The following is a 16730-nucleotide window of genomic DNA, read 5'->3' as shown; positions in this document are numbered from 1 at the left end:
CCTTTGTAGAAGGAGTCCCACAGAAAAGGGGTGATGGGGACAAGTTACTGCTGGGGAGATTCCCATGGGACGCCAGAAGAAAATGTTTAGTCAGACATTGGACTCCTCCCCAGGGAAGTGGGGGATTCTCCTACAGTGAGCAGTTTTAAGACTCATCTTGAGAGGGTGCTGGCCCTGCTCATTTCAGCTACTGTCACCTAGAAAGGTTCATAAGATTCATAGAGTGGTTTGGTTTGGAAGGGACCTTGAATATCATCTACTTCCACTCCCCCTGCTATGGGCAGGAGACCTCCCACTACCCTAGGCTGCTCAAGGCCTTATCCAACCTGTCCTTAAACACCTTCAGGGAAGGGAGGGCATCTATGGCCAACACTGACAACCTGGTCAGTGTCTCCCCACCCTCACTAAAGAATTTCTGCCTAATGTCCAGTCTGAACCTGCCCTCCTGAAGCTTCAATCCCTTCCCTCTCATCCTATCACTGCAAGCCCTTGTGAAAGGTCCCTTCCTGGTTTTCTTGTAGGGCTCCCCCCAGGTACTGGAAAGCTGCCCTAGGGTCTCCCCAGAGCCTTTTCCAGGCTGAACAGCCCCAACTCAGCCTGCACCCATAGGGGAGGTTCTCCAACCCTCTGACAACTTTGTGGCCTCTGGAGCCATTCCAGCAGCTCCACGACCCCTCCAAGTAGGAGTCTCATGAGAGCAGAGCAGAGCAGAGAGGCTGAGTTCTCTCCTATGTCCTTCTGGCACAGATGATCCTTGGGGTCTCTCCCAGCTTGGCATTCTGTGGTTCTACACTTCCATAGAGTACAGGAAAGGTGAACCAAGGTACCCAGAGGTGGGAGTTGTTGCTGTTGGTGTCTAACTGGTGGTGCTGTCGTGGGTGTTGAGGGAGGAAAGCTGCTGTTAAGCCCTGTCAGACCTTCACTGCTGTGAATCCCCATTAAGGTGCCTTTAATTTACACCTTGCTCTACATGCAACTCCAGCTGCCCAAACGTGTCTTGTTGGCCTCGTGGGAGCAGCTGTGTCCTTTTAATGTGAGGGAGCTTCTTAAAGCCTTGCAAACAAATCTAAAAGCTCTGGTAAGAAAGGTGTGACAAACAATTCCCTCTGTGGATGTTGCCATTTGTGGAGCTGTGGATTTTAGCTGCTCCTGGTCGCAGCCCTTTCCTGATGCAGCTTGGGGCTGGGCTTTCTGCAGAGCTGGGCTGAGAATTAATGCCCAAGTCGTAGCTGCACTCTTGCTGTGCAATAAATTGCAAAATCTGTGTGTTAATTAGGTGCCAACAAGGTCCTTAGCCCTAAATAGAAGTGGTGTATGGCTGAACGCTGGGGAGGGAGGGGGGGGTTGTTTACATCCTTGCAGTGGCTGTGAGCATTCTTGAACATGCTGCTTAGTGGGAAGCAGAGTTAGTGGCAGAGAGTCTGCAGCCTGGAAGTGCCAGCACTCACCCTCTGGTTAAAGTGCTGGGGAGGGGGGGATTGACCTTGGCCAGGTGTCCACTCAGCTGCACTGCTACTCTGCCTTCATCAACAGGACAGGAGAGCTGGTAGGATAAGAACAGTTACCATGCTGGGCAGAAGAGGCTTAATGTGGGGGAACTGATTTACTGCCAATGACTACAGCAGGATAAGGAGGAGCAAGAACAAATCTAAGAACACCTTACTCCCAGCCCTCCCTTCTTTCCAGGCTCAACATCACTCCTGTCTCTTCTGCCTCCTCTTGGCTTCTGTGCTTCACTGACCTTGGTATCTGTGTGACTGTTTCTTGCTCCTCTCTCCCAGCTGCAGTTTTGTCCCCTTCTAAATCACAGCATCATAGGTTGGAAAAGCTCCCCCCCAAGATCAAGTCCAACCACTAACCCAACACAGCCAAGCCCACCACTAAGTCATGTTCCCTAAGTACCACATCTACAGGGGTCTTGCATGTGTTCAGGGACAGTGATGCCAGTGCTTCCCTGGGCAGCCTGTTCCAGGGCTTATGCACTCTCAGTGGAGGAAGTTTTCCTGCTGTCCATTCTAAACCTCCCCCAGAATAATTCGAGGCTATTTACTCTCATCCTGTTGCTTGTTACCTGGGAAAACAGACCAATTCCCACCCCACAACAACCTCCTTTCAGTTAGTTGTGGAGAGTGAGGAGGTCTCCTCAGCCTCTTTTTTCTCTAGGCTGGACAACCCCAGTTTCCTCAGCTGCTCCTCATAAAAGGGTCCTCTAGACCCGTCCCCAGCTTTGTTGCCCTTCTCTGGGCATGTGACATTAATGTCACTGCTGATGGGCTCAGCCTTGGCCAGCACAGGTCTGTCTGGAAGCTGAGTGGAACTGCTTCTGCCCAATGTGGAGGCAGCTCTTAGTGTCTTCTCACAGAAGAGATTTCATCTGTGCTGCTTTGCTCAGCTGCCACTGAGCTCTTGCATGTCAGACTTAGCACTGGTCTGCACCTTTGCTAACAGTTTGTTCTGGCTCAACCACCACCATCATAGAGATGCTAATTACTGCAAGACTGGACATGGCAAATGAATTGCTTTTACACTGCATGTACCAGGCAATGCACATTAGCTGAAGCTCTTCCTTGGGTTCTGAGTCCTGGCAATATGGACTCCAAGGCTTTAAAACTGGATCAAGGATGACAAAGGCAGCCAAATAACAGTACCAGCTTGTACCTGGAGGAGGGCTGACAACTGGTCTGGATCCACTGAGCCTGGCTGCTGCTGGCAAACTAATCACCAAGGCTGAGGTACCAGTGAGGCACATATTTTAATGCCCAGAGGCAGAACATTGTATTGATTAAAGGCTGCAGAAGAAACCATGTGAAGTACAGGTCCATTATTTAACAATGTCTTTGCAGTACCTGTGTTAGAAACATAGGAACAGGAGGCTGCTACAGCCTTTTATCAAACTGCTCCCACTGAGATTGCTGTAATGATGGGAGGCCAAACCACTAAGCTCTCTGTTTGCTTTGCATTTCCCTCCTTCTTTCTCCTCTATTCTCCTTTCTCCTCTCCTCTCCTCTCCTAAGCCTGAGGTTTATGTTACCTCCACCATGACTGATGGGTCCAGGGCTGTGCAGGACCCCAGGTCCTTACAGGGGTGCACTGGAGGCACCTTTGCATCATTTTGTCCTTCAAAGTATGGCAAATTAGCCAGCCCCAAATATACCTGCAGCCCTAAATATGCCTGCAGCAAGGTGGAGGGGATACAGGCCAGGGGAGCAGCTCCAATTAGAACTGAAATAACCTACTTGATTTTGCATTGATTAGCAAGAGTAATTTGTCCTTCAAACCCTGTTGGGTTTGGCTTAAAATAACCTGGCAGCTCTTCAGGAGAAGAGACTCAGGCAGAGCCATGTTTGTATAGAGCACACTGGTGGAGCAGCAGGACTGCAACGTGTCTTAGTGACCAGGGCTAGGGGAGCTGCAGGAGGGAAGGGGTGAAAGATCCATGCCCTGTCCCACACCCTGCCAGGCCAAGGGGGCTGCTGCAGTTCCTTGCAGGAGAGCTGAGCCTGCTGTGGCTCCATGACTGCTCTGTGAGGCCCTGCACAGCCAGGCTGGGCTTGTCTGAACTGCCAGACTGGGAATAAAAGCCATGAAAGCCTCTAAAGCAGAGATTATTTTAGGCACCTGCTACATTACAGCAAACTCTTTTTTCTCCACAGGATCCTTCAAAAACAAATGACTCAGAGAACTAATAATTAGCCTGCAGCATTCAAAATAACATTACTGAGTCATGAGTCATCAGAATCTATTTTTGTAGCACTTCTTTGCAAGAGGTTGGAGCTCTCTCTCCCCCCACTCCCAGTACCTCCTGCACAGGGACAGGAGCTTGAGCAGGTGAAGGAAGGAAAAATAACTACGTTTGCAAAGCTCTCAGTGTGTGTGCAGTGCCTGAGGGGCCCAGGCACCACTCTAACAGCCTAAACCCTGCCTATTGACCCCAAGACACCAGCTGCTTTGGTGGGGAGCTGCAGGCAGTGCTGGGATTGCATGGCAGCGGTGTGGTGATGTTTGGGTTTTAATGAATTACATCCTTAAGGGAATGCTCTGTGTTAAGGCTGAAGTCCAAATTAGCAGTTCCACATCAAAGTCTTCCAGTTGAGCAGAAGAGACCAAGCCAGGTTACACGAAGCTAAAAGCAAGACACTTTTCTTGATCACAGTGTATGTGGATGAGCTGCTTCCATTCAGTCTAAACCTGTGTCAGGGATGCTGCTGCTGCTGCATCTAATCTCATTGGGTTCACCTGCACACTTCAGCCAGGTTGCTCAGCTTCTCCTTCCTGGGAAAAGTGTGTCAGTGGCCAAGTAGCAGTGTGAGGCCTGGGCAACACCCAGCAGTGACTGCCCTAAAACAATCTCTGAGGTGAGGACATTTGCCTCTGCTTCTGTTGGGGTGGAGGGTTTGGGTGCTGCCCCACTAGGGGCTGTCCAGGTTCCTGGCCACCATAGTCTGTGAGCAGGTAAAAACTGAGCCTTGCAAAGACACCAGGAGTATCCCACTGACTGCTCACTGCAGGGGACTAGGCTGGGCTCTTCCCAGAGGATGCAGGATGGAGAAGTTGGTGGCAGGCATCATCCCTAGGAGGTAAAATGCATCCAGTGACCAGTCTGGGACACCAGTGAGCCTTGCAGCCATCTGCTGCCCTTCCTAAAGGGGTGTGTGTATGGAATGTAAATACAATTTGGCACTGGATTAGTGGCCAGCAGGTACTAAAAGTTGAATCCAATCCAATGTTTGCAGGCAGGCCTGGAACAGGTGAGAGGCCTTAAGCTGCTTACTGGAGATGTCCACAACAGTCAAGGTAACAGAAAAGAAATCCTCATCAGGTCCTCAAGCACCATGAATGGAGAACCAAGTGGCAAGTTATAAGCCTCTGTGTGTGTGTGTGTGTTTCTCTGCATGTCCTACACAAGCATGGACCACCCCTGTGGCATGACCTCAGGTGCTTGCTTACTGCCTTTGATTACTGCCAAACCCTGGCTCAATCCTGCAGGACACAGCCTTAGGAAGCTGTCTTGTAAGCCAAGCTGGGCAGCTCTCACTCAAACTGTAAGACCTGCAACTTCTTCATGTCAGCAATGAAATGAGAAGTCCAGACATGCAAGATCTACTTGGGTTCCTAACTGGAGAAGTGAGAGTAATCTGCAGCTGGCTTCTTCTGCTCACCACCCCTCATTGCATGGTCACAGCATGGTGCAAACTGCTGGTACCCATGGCTTGGTGCCATTTGGTCTCCTGGCACAGGTCCCTGCTGTCCTCTATGCTGTTGGGAGCAGGTCCAGAGTGTGACTGGGAGGTGGGTACCATCACGAGTCTCCACACCTGGGCTCCTGTTGGCCTGCAGCTTTGGTGCAAGCCAGGAGCACACAGGGAAAGCCTCAAACCACTTCCCTGGGACAGGGCCAGAAGGAACCATCTCAGGTTTTATGAATTTTCAGCACCTTTCTGCTTTCAAAGGGCTGAGCCCAGTGGGAACCCCAGGCAGTCAAGACCCCAAACAGCAGTGATTTCCACCCTGGTGATGAAGGAGGTGGCAGAAAACCACAAGAAGGTCCCAACAGGGCTTACTGACCCTCATGGTCCTGCTGGGGACAACTGGCTGTGGTGGCTCTTGGCTGAGGTGGCCTGGGATGCAGAGCAGCAGCCCCTCTCCCCCCCAGGGACCCTGGGCAGTCCTTTGTGTCCCCATGAATGTGGAGAAAGCAGGTGGGAAACAGAAAAGACATCTCCCTCCTTTTGCTGGCCTTGGGAACAAGGGCTTGGGGATGGCTCTGGAGGGGCAGCAAGGCAACAGCAGCTACTATGGAGCAAGGGATGTGGCAGGGGGAGGTGACTGTAGAAAACTGAGCTAACCCAGCCAAAAGTTTCAACGCAGGCAGGTCTTGGTGGCACCACCAGCCAAGAGGAGGGCTGCAGCAACAATCCCCCTGCCCAGGCCTTCTTGGAGCAGCCAGGCTTTGACTGCAGGGAGAAAGGGGACAGGTGAACATCCAAGTAGCTGGGCACTCCCCCCACCCCCCGAGAGGAAGCAGAACCCAGCCCCCAGGCTGTCTCAGCTCAGGAAGCCAGACGGGAGGAGACGAGGCAGCACTCTGCAACATCTTTCTGTTTAATTCCACGTTTCATTTCAGTGAGGGTGCTAAGAGCTCTCTCTGAGCAAGCAGCCTGCCCCCCCCCGGCCGTGCCGCCCGGCTGCCGGCACAGCACCCGCGGCAAGCGCCCTCCTCTGCTCTGCTGCGCCTCGGCAGAGCATCCCCAGCAGCTCCTTCCACACCCAAGCCGGGCAGGTTGCACTTCACCTTGGAGCTGAAGGTCAGGAAACCATCTGCACTCCCCTTTCCTCCTGCCCCTCATTCATCAATTTAATAAAATAACAATAATAATAATAATAATTAAAACAAAGGCTTAGTGGAGCTGTTTCTGCTCAACCTTCCACAGTCTCTTTTCTTGTCACTCTCTGGATTCAGATTTTCCAAGAAATACTGTGAGGGGGGAGAAAAAAAAAAAGGAATAATAATAATAATAATTATAATAATAATAATTATAATAATAAAAAGCATCTGGAACCAGCTCAGAAGATCTCTAATGCTTTTCAGCTTGACTGACTTGGAGTGCGTTGACCACACCATTTATATTTTCTTCAGGTACCTGCAAGAGAACAGAAAGAAAGGTAATGCTCCAGCAAAAGCCAGCTGAGGCAAGGAGAAGCAGGAGATCAGGCCAGGCAAGCCCCAAGGAGCCAGAGCCTTTGCTGCTGGACATCTGAACTCTGTGGAGGAAGGATCCCATCTACAACAGACACCTTCTGGTTTAAAAGCATCAACCTATGGCAGCCCTAGGAGCAAACACACTGTAAGAGATTGCTGCCTGCTTTGCTGCCTGTCAGGTAGGTGCTGCTGGGGAGGCAATTGTTTGGGTATTTCCCTTCCTTCTCCTCTCCTCCCCTCCTCCTTCTCCTCTCCTCCCCTCCTCCTTCTCCTCTCCTCCCCTCCTCCTTCTCTCACAGTATTATTAGGATTGGAAGAGACCTCACAGATCATCAAGTCCAACCCTTTACCACAGAGCTCAAGGCCAGACCATGGCACCAAGTGCCACGTCCAACCTTGCCTTGAACAGCCCCAGGGACGGCGACTCCACCACCTCCCCGGGCAGCCCATTCCAGTGTCCAATGACTCTCTCAGGGAAGAACTTTCTCCTCACCTCCAGCCTAAATCTCCCCTGGCACAGCTTGAGGCTGTGTCCTCTTGCTCTGGTGCTGGCCACCTGAGAGAAGAGAGCAACCTCCTCCTGGCCACAACCACCCCTCAGGTAGTTGTAGACAGCAATAAGGTCTGCCCTGAGCCTCCTCTTCTCCAGGCTAACCAATCCCAGCTCCCTCAGCCTCTCCTCGTAGGGCTGTGCTCAAGGCCTCTCACCAGCCTCCCTCCTCTCCTCCCCTCCTCCTTCTCTCCTCTCCTCCCCTCCTCCTTCTCTCCTCTCCCTCTCCCCTCCCTTCAGTTGGTAAAGCACTTGTGGACCCGGAGCTCACTGCTGCATGCTGGTGGGGATGCCTAAGAGCTCCATGAGGCTCTCTGGGAAAGGCTCCAGGTTTGTGACCCGTAAGTGTGGGTGAGGAGACCACACTGACTGAGAGGGGAACATGTGCATCAAAAGAAGAAGAGAGCTGGGAGTCTGCTTGTGGTGGGGGGTGCCAGATGGTGTGGTGTAGCACCTGAGCTTTCTTATCCAGTCTTGTGATGAGACTTAACCACACAAGTCCACACACAAAACTCTTGGTGGGTGTCTTTTCACTCCTACTCCTCTCTTGTAAGAGAAGATGCAGGAGATCTCAGAGTGGCTGTCACCAGCAGAGAAGTTCCATCAGACAGAGAGGAGGCATCTGACCATTACATAAACTAAAGATGACACTCGGGGGACAGGCAGCAAACAGCTCTTGGAAAGTGGAAGGGGGACTGAGGGAAAAATAAATTATCTGTGAGCTGCTGCAGGAAGCCAAAAGAATTCATGCTAAGTAAGTTGAAGTGGGACTGCCTCCTCTGTGAGGCATTTGAATCCTTGGCCAGGGAGCACAATACCTGGATTCATTGGACACCTGCCAGAGCTCAGGCAGTGGAAATACAACCAAACTGAGTTTTTTCTGCACAGCTTCAAACAAAACTGAGGGAAAAAAATCCCCTGTGAGGAATAACAAGAGAAACATTCACTTTTCCAATGGGAAGATGGACTAGGAGGGGCAAACTCTGATGATGTGTGAACAAAAGTCAGCTAGGAAAGGAAGAAAACCATCTTAAAACAACCATAAGGCAAATTCTTCTGGGGCAGGAATAAAAGCCCAGCAAATCACCACAGGGAGAGAGATGAGGCAGGCTTCTCCACTGCCTCCCCTCCATCACTTTTCCCAGCACACTGAGCACTGCAGTGGAAGAAGCTGTTTGACTCTTTGCCTCTCCAGAAGATAATGAGAGAAGACACCAGAATCAATTTTGCAGAACCCAATCTCTCAGCCAGCCCCAGTGGATCATCAGCAGAGGCCTCTCCAGATGCTCCTTCAGAGCAACACAGAAGCAGGGAGGAAGCAGAACTGGTCAGCCCTGGCCAGTTGGCTTTGACCTGCAGGGACCTACCTTCTGACTTAACCACAGAGGGCTGAGCTTTCCTTCTCTGCAAAATGCTTGTCTCCTTTAACACAAAGGGAATGTCATCAACCACACTACAAATGTTTGGCCTGGATTTTCTCTAGGGCAGATGTGGGTGTGTGAACAGTTTGGATTTGTAGGTTACATCCCAGATGTCCCACACCTTTCTTCCCCTTACAGAAGATCCCAGCTCCAGGGTATCTGGTGCAACATATTGACTTGCCAGCTGGAGGGCAGATCAAAAGCATCTACCACCAAGGCAAAAGCAAAGCTCCAAAGTAAACCCCACATAGCTTCAGAGTTGTTAGATGCAAAGTGCTCGTGATGAAGAACAAAACAGTGGTGAAGAAGAGCAAGATACCTCTGAGCATGAGGCAGTGAGAGCAGGGCACCTGGAAGAGGGACTCTTCACACTTGCTCTCTCTAGAGGGAGCTGGAAACCATAGCTCTCTGCAGCTTGACCTTATGTCACCCAAGGGACACACCAGAGACATGGAAGTTCCCATCTCAGACTTGTCTTCCAAAAGGATTTTTGTTCAAGCACAGATCATAGAATCATGCTGGCTGGAAAAGACCTTTAAGTCCAACCATTACCTAACTCTGCCAAGTCTGGTGCTGAACCATGGTCCTGATCTCCAAGGCAAAACCTACAATCACAGCACTGCAAGAAGACCCAGGCCAGACAAAAAACCTAACCACCAGAATCCACCTTAAGGTGTACAGGGGAAGAAAGATCAGGTCAAAGGGAACCCCAAGATTTTCTATAGCACTCTGAATTGTTGGCAAGTACTGAACAACCTTATATAAGGAAAGGAAGGATGTAGAGAAAGCACTGAAGGTGTACTTAGACCTCAAGAAATGTTATTAGATATCAAGGTGTCTGGATAGCAAAGACATCAAAATGTAGGTTAGGGTCTTGGACAACCAAACCAACTCAGCCTAGAGCCAGCTCACACACACACACACACACACACACACACTGCCCAGCCACCACAGCCAGAGCAAAGTCAAGCAAAGGAGGGCTTGAAATGCACCTTCCACATGGTGGAGGGATCTGACAGCTGGAATAGCACTGCCCAGATGATAATCCTTCAAGCCTGTGTGAAAAGAAAACAGCAAGCAGCAGGGAGAATGCCTAAACACTGCTGTGAGGGAAGAAGATCTGCAGCCCTTAGTGCCCTGCCCAACTAATGCCCTGCCAGCTGCTCACAGGCAGGGATCTGCCAGATTTGACACAGCAGGAGGAGACACTTAAAAGGTGGAGCTGGCTGCAGAGTCATCATGATTGCATGGCACAAGTTTCAAGTGAAATCTGCATTTTAACTGCAGCTATTGCTTGACAACTAGAAGCACTCTGGCCCTCCTGCTCTGCACAGAAAGCATGCACCTGGGCCACCAGAGCAGGCAGGAATGCGAGGCAGAGCTAACAGTATTGATTGGGAAATGGTGTTTTATTAGCTTATCTTATCAGCACAGTTAATATTCAAGAAAATAAGACAAACATATATAACACTCTGACCTCTGCTATCTGGAATAATATTTGCTTTCACTCTTTACACACATGACCCATAGGCGCTGCAAATGCTTCACGCCAACTGTGACAACCCAAAGCCATTAGCTGAAAGGAACCTGCCTTGAACTCATGGGAGCTTTTGACAGGGCAAAAGGAGGGTCTAAAGAGTGACTTGAGAGTGATGATAGGAGCAGCATAAAGCAATGAAAGTGCATCTTGAAGAGAAGGACTCAAAAAGCACCAGGTTTTGTCAGCGCACAGGCTACTGACTCCCTCCTTCAGGACATGGGGAATGGGCTCCAAGTCAAATGCCATCCAGTTTATGGCTACTGGAACAGGAATTTTTCCCTTTACAAGGAAGTTCCTCATTTCTGAGGGTGGCCTGTACACCTAAAGAAAGAGCAGAGATAGGCCTACAAGCTAAAATACCCAGCAGCATTGAAGAGAAAGAGAAGAAGAGAAAGAGAAGAAGAGAAAGAGAAGAAGAGAAAGAGAAGAAGAGAAAGAGAAGAAGAGAAAGAGAAGAAGAGAAAGAGAAGAAGAGAAAGAGAAGAGAAAAGAAAGAGAAGAGAAAGAGAAGCCTGCCCAAATGGCAAGCCTCATGCTGATGGCTGTGCTGCAGCTGCCCATGGGCACTCATGAGAACAAGCACAGGGGTAACTCCTTTCTGTGCTTCACAATCACCTCCCCTTGCTGGCCTGCCACTTGTGGCTATGCTGTTGAAGCCCTAGGCCATGAGGAGCATGCAGCAGAGAAGAGCTTATCAGGACTCACAGATAGGTCTCAGATGGTTGCACAGGTACCAAGACATGAAGGCAGTGGTCTGCTACTGGGAGACACACTGAGGCACCCTCCTGAGAGCCTCTGACCATGTTTGCAGGACAACAGAGGGACCTGCTGGTTGTTTCTAATAAAAGTGGAAAAGACTGCTCGGGGAGGTCCACTGCTCCAGGTTTTGAAGGACACAGACCAGCCTGCTGCAAGAATGACACTCCCTAACACGGCTTTGCCATAGGATAGGGCCAGGCTTGTTTCAGGAATCACTGACCCAGGGCAGTGACAGCCAGAAGGCTGCAGAGAGGCATCTGTTGGGCTACTCAGAGCAAAGGCAGTCCCATGAGCTCTCCAGATAGAAAACTCAGGATGAGAACATCATTTCCTCCCAGGAGGAAGATCTCTCCTGTTCCAAAGCAGCTGTCTCGGTACTCACCAAAGCGTGGTCGAACTTAAAGGTACTGATGTAGTAGGCTGGGATGTCAGCTGCGGCCAAGGGCTCAGAAATCTGAGCCACAATTCCACATTCATCTGTGGGGAAGAGAAGCAAACAATCACTGAACAGCCCCTGGCAACCTCCAGGGTTGGGGACTCCACCACCTCCCTGGGCAGCCCATTCCAATGCCTGACCACTCTTCCAGTGCAAGTTTTTTCCTAATGTCCAGTCTAAACCTACCCAGTTGCAGCTTGAGGCTGTTCCCTCTTTTTCTATCACTAATTATCTGTGAGAAGAGACCAGAACCAACCTCTCCACAAGGTCCTTCCAGGTATTTGTAGAGAGCAATGAGGTCTCCCCTCAGCCTCCTCTCTTTCAAACTACACAGCCCCAGCTCCCTCAGTTGCTACTGCAGATGTGAAGCATTTGCCCTGTGCTACTTAGGTCCAACTTCCTTCTGTGCAGAGAAAGCATTTGCAGCAGTGGGTGTGGGACAGGCCTGTGAAGAGGACTGCAACAAACCCACTGAAGCCAAAGCATTGCTCAAGGACTGCAGGTGTTTAAGAGGAGGCTGGCTCAGGGCCATGGTTTAGTTAATTAGAAGGCTTAGGTGACAGGTTGGACTCCAGGATCCTAGAGGCCTTTTCCAACTTGGTTAATTCTGTGATTCTGTGACTGCACTGGAGCATGACAGTGCCTTCTGACCACTGGTTTCAGTAACCCACACTGCATTCCTCTTGGCTACTTTAACAAGAGGCCCAGCTGAAGTCCAGCAGATGAATGCAATTTAGATGGAGCTGTCAAGCACGCAGCACTTTCAGAAGTATATTTAGAAGTCTGACTTATTAGGTAGGAGTCAGATTCCTCCTGTTTGAAAGCCTCAGCTTGCAAAGTCATGTTAAGCTGCTGGCTCTTAAAAAGCTTCAGCCTCAGATGGATTTTTCCATCACCTTTGGTGGCCCTGAGGGGATTGGCTACCTGTGCATCAACTGATCCTCCAAATGTTTACCTACCGAAGCCAAGAGGCTGCCCACCAATCCGCACCATCTTCCAGAGTTCACCAGATGCACTTGTAAACAACAAATTAGTAGGAAATCTGCAAGAGAAAAGGAACACCAAAAGTGGCAATTAAAACACAGCAGTATGTCAGATCCTGCCTGCAGGGATGCTGCTGTTCCTGCATCCTTGTGCTCCTTGGAGCCAATAACAGCGGCGGAGGCAGCTCGGTGAAAATGACAGAACTGCAGGCAAGTGGCACAGATGCACCCCCGGGTGTCCCGTGGCAAATGATGCTGGAACTGTGCTTGAGCACCCAGAGAGGCATGGGAAAAGATTTCTAAGGAATAGGCCATACCCCAGCTTTGCAAACATCAAGAGTGCTCATCTGAAGGCTTGCTCTGACCTGCACTTAGAATCATAGAATCAACCAGGTTGGAAAAGACCTCCAAGCTCAGCCAGTCCAACCTAGCACCCAGCCCTGGCCAGTCAGGTTTTTCTTGAAGACCTCCAGGGATGGTGACTCCACCACCTCCCTGGGCAGCCCATTCCAATGCCAATCACTCTCTCTGACAACAGCTTCCTCATAACATCCAGCCTAGACCTCTCCCACCACAACCTGAGACTGTGTCCCCTTGTTCTGTTGTTGGTTGCCTGGCAGAAGAGCCCAACCCCACCTGGCTACAGCCTCCCTTCAGGTAGTTGTGGACAGCAATGAGCTCAGCCCTGAGCCTCCTCTTCTGCAGGCTGCACACCCCCAGCTCCCTCAGCCTCTCCTCACAGGGCTGTGCTCCAGGCCCCTCTCCAGCTTTGTCGCCCTCCTGTGGACACTTTCCAGTACTTCAACATCTCTCTTGAACTGAGGAGCCCAGAACTGGACACAGCACTCAAGGTGTGGCCTGAGCAGTGCTGAGTACAAGGGCAGAAGCACCTCCTTTGTCCTACTGGCCACACTGCTCCTGATGCCATTGGCTTTCTTGGCCACCTGGGCACACTGCTGGATCAAAACCCCCAGGGACAGAATATGTTTCTGTATTTCCTCTCTTAGGAACATCAAAAGTGACCACTGTGCTCACGGCTGACCATCATCAGTGCTTTTTATTCTGTACTCTCTCTGGGATCTCTGCAGAGATCCCTACTTCTTAAGACCAGTGGCCCAAGGTGAAGCAGGCAGCCTGTGCCAGAGAAGGAATTGGCTGCCAGGTTCCCCAAGCACCAGGCTGCTGCTCCAACCCTCTAGCCTCTCCTGAAGGCAGACAGAGATTTTCTCCAATTAAGATTGAAGAAAATTTCAAGAGGGCAATTAACAGTTTGCAAACAAGTCCCTAGGGCAGGCAAGAATCAAATCCAGACACTGCACTGTGTGTCAAAAGCAAACCTATGCCCTGAATCTCAGCACAGCACCCTGCCCAGCCCGCAGCTCGGAGGCTTCTGCGACGTGAAGCAGCAGAACACACACAAAGAGGCTGAGATTTGCTCCCTCGCTGACTTTCTCCTTGCCAGACAAACAGTCATGGGCTCCTGCTGCACAGGCATGAGTCAGTACATTAGCATCACAAGAGACTCTGCCTCGTGTGAAAGGAAAGCAAGGGGACAGCATCACTGCCGTCCACACCCTGCTTTTGGCCTTTAGCACTGCAACTTCAACCACCTACCTCAGATTTTTCTGTTGCTTTTGCTCTTAAAAGCACATCTAATGAACCACAGAATAAGAATGTCAAGATCACTTTGCACCAGTGCTCCTCTCCCAAAAACAAGAGAAGCCTACATGACATTGGCTTGTGGTTTCCCTGAGGGCTTGGACGGAGAAGCCTAAAATTCAGGAACTGGAACTATGATGCCAGACTTCACTCAGAGTTAAGGCAAATGACACTCATGCCATGAGGCTCCCAAAACAGCTAACATGGAGGAGCTTAGGCAGCTTCTTGCTCCTTTGAGAACATCCCAGTTGCTTTTTGGGCATCCAGGAGACTCTTAGATCACACAGAATCATTGAGGCTGGAGAAGACCTCTGGGTCCAGCCTATGACATCAGCTGAACCATGTCACCAAGTGCCACATCCAATCTTTTAAGACTTCCAAGGACTGGGGACTCCACCATCTCCTTGGTCAGTCCATAAAGACAGAAACTAACCTCTGCTGTGTCTGGACATCCATGACCAAGGAGATGTAACCCTCAATGAGAGAAAAGGAGAAGAAGCGAATATGTCCCGAGTCTTCGTTGCCCACCACCGGGTCTTTTACTCTGGAGGAAGAGAAGAGAAGAGCATTAGCAGGGGACAGAAGTGCAAGGGAAGGCTTTTAAAGCAGACAGAGCCAGTGAAACCAGAGAAGTTTCTTACACCAATTTTAAGGAAGTGACACTGAGTCCTATTCCATCACACTGCTTTTGCAGTTTTGATTTTGCAGGGTTGAGAAATGCCATTCCCCACATCGACAAAACTCTTCCATCCCTGCCTCCAAGTCCTCCTGGCTGCAGGCCAGGAGCTACAGGCAGATCCTTGCAGCACATTGACTGCACTTGGCTTACATCTGAAAAGGCTCAGCTTTTCAAAGCCAGGGGATTTCTTTCGGCTTCCACCTGTCAGGACCACCCTCTTGAGCCTGTGAAACCTCCCTCCCTAGGTGCAGAGCACCACAGCAGCAGACCCCGGGCATCCGGGAGGAGCTCTGTCTGACACCAGACACATCTTCCCTGGAAGCTTCTCTCCCTTCCCAGTACCTACCCATTGGAGTAAAACATGACATCCATTAGGAGTGTAGCAACAGTGGGAAGGGTATCTGGATCCAGGCTGGTGACACAGAACATGTTACTTGGACTGGAAAGGGGATGGATGACAGGCCTCTGAACTGAAAGAGACACACACAGACACACACAACTGTGAAGCCACATCTGCAGCAGGCTCCTGTCCCACCAGACATCACCCATGCACTGGCAGCAGCTGCAGAGGAATCTGACAGTGTGTTTGTGAGCAGGCTGCTAGAGCTCAGCTGGCCCTCAGACACAGCCTGAGGAGCCTGGAGACAGCCTGCTCCTGTGGTGTTCTCCCCAGGGTATAGGGTGAGATCAGCTGGAGTACCCTGCCCAGCACAGGGCAGAGGTCAGCTCTCACAATTTAGGGGCCTTCAGGCCATTGGGTGCATCCACGTGAGACAAGGGGCAAGCTAAAGGAGGTTCCAGCACACACTGACCAGTAGGCATAAATTCAGGCTTCCACCATCTATGAAAGCAGGGCTGTGGAAGGCTTGTCTGGCTGATGGCAGCACCCACTCTTTTCCCCCCTTTCTGGGGAGCCTATTTTGCCATAATATCCACAAAGAAACTACAAAGCAGCAGCTTGGCAGAGACCCTGCAGCCAGGGGCTGAGAAGCAGCTGGCATTCAGGCATGAAGGTGTGAAAGCAGAGCCCAGCAGACTGCATACCTGTGCACAATCAACCTGTGTGCTTTGCTGTGCCCTTCCTTTATGCTTATAGGTTAAGGCTCATTTTATGAAAGGAGATTATTCACAACTACCAAGTGACAGTGCTGAGTGGCACCTCAGAACAACTGATCCCTGCTTTGTCTGGTTATGGGCTCAAAAATGACACACAGGTATGCAGCTGCATTTAAATAGTTCCTTCTCCTGACTGTGCTCTTTGCTTGCTGCTTGTTGCTCTAGACTGGAAACATCCCAAGGTTCTGTACAGCCCTGGGCACCTTGTGTGGGCTTGATGCTGACTGGTGTTGAAGTGTGAAAGTTGAACGACAGCATTCTCTGTGCATCAGGCACTGCAATACTTAAGCAGCTTCTTGTGTAAGCCATTTTCCTTTAGAATGTTGAAAGGTGGCAACAGGGGCTCCAGACAATGGTATTTTAGCAAGTGAAAGGAACTGGACTTCGGCCTTCTGTGCTGCGACAGGCAGGTCTCCTCTAGAGATGTGAGGCCAACCCAGGAAGGCTCAAACTCAGCACAGCTCAGCAGCACTGCTCACAAAGTTAAATCACAGAAGCGCAGAATTAACCAGGTTGGAAAAGACCTCTAGAATGCTCGAGTCCAGCCTATCACCTAACCTCATTAACTAAATCATGGCACTGAGTGCCTCATCCAACCTCCTCTTAAACACCTCCAGGGACTGCGACTCCACCACCTCCCTGCGCAGCCCATTCTGATGCCAATCACTCCTGCTGGGAAGAACTTCCTCCTAACATCCAGCCTGAACCTGCCCTGGTGCAGCTTGAGACTGTGTCCTCTTGTTCTATCCCTGGGTGCCTGGCAGAAGTGACCAACCCCACCTGGCTACAATCTCCTTTCAAGTAGTTGTAGACAGCAATGAGGTCTGCCCTGAGCCTCCTCTTCTGCAGGCTGCACACCCCAGCTCCCTCAGCCTCTCCTCACAGGG

General features: G+C 50.6%; 1 protein-coding gene across 2 annotated transcripts in view; it reads right to left on the bottom strand.

The window, feature by feature from the left end:
* Positions 1-6084: 6084 nt before the first annotated feature.
* Positions 6085-16730, bottom strand: part of CASTOR2 (cytosolic arginine sensor for mTORC1 subunit 2) — a 157644-nt gene continuing 146998 nt past the window's right edge. For both annotated transcript variants that reach the window (XM_064166312.1, XM_064166313.1), the window contains 5 exons: positions 15074-15197; positions 14482-14592; positions 12366-12448; positions 11353-11447; positions 6085-6641 (listed from right to left, as the gene is read on the bottom strand). In XM_064166312.1, the coding sequence (XP_064022382.1) occupies positions 6576-6641; positions 11353-11447; positions 12366-12448; positions 14482-14592; positions 15074-15197 (479 nt within the window). In that variant the 3' untranslated portion in view covers positions 6085-6575. The remainder of the gene's footprint in view (positions 6642-11352; positions 11448-12365; positions 12449-14481; positions 14593-15073; positions 15198-16730) is intronic.

The sequence above is a fragment of the Pogoniulus pusillus genome, chromosome 27 (assembly GCF_015220805.1).
Source record: "Pogoniulus pusillus isolate bPogPus1 chromosome 27, bPogPus1.pri, whole genome shotgun sequence".
Taxonomy (NCBI): domain Eukaryota; kingdom Metazoa; phylum Chordata; class Aves; order Piciformes; family Lybiidae; genus Pogoniulus; species Pogoniulus pusillus.
This window is presented reverse-complemented; position numbering and strand designations above follow the sequence as displayed.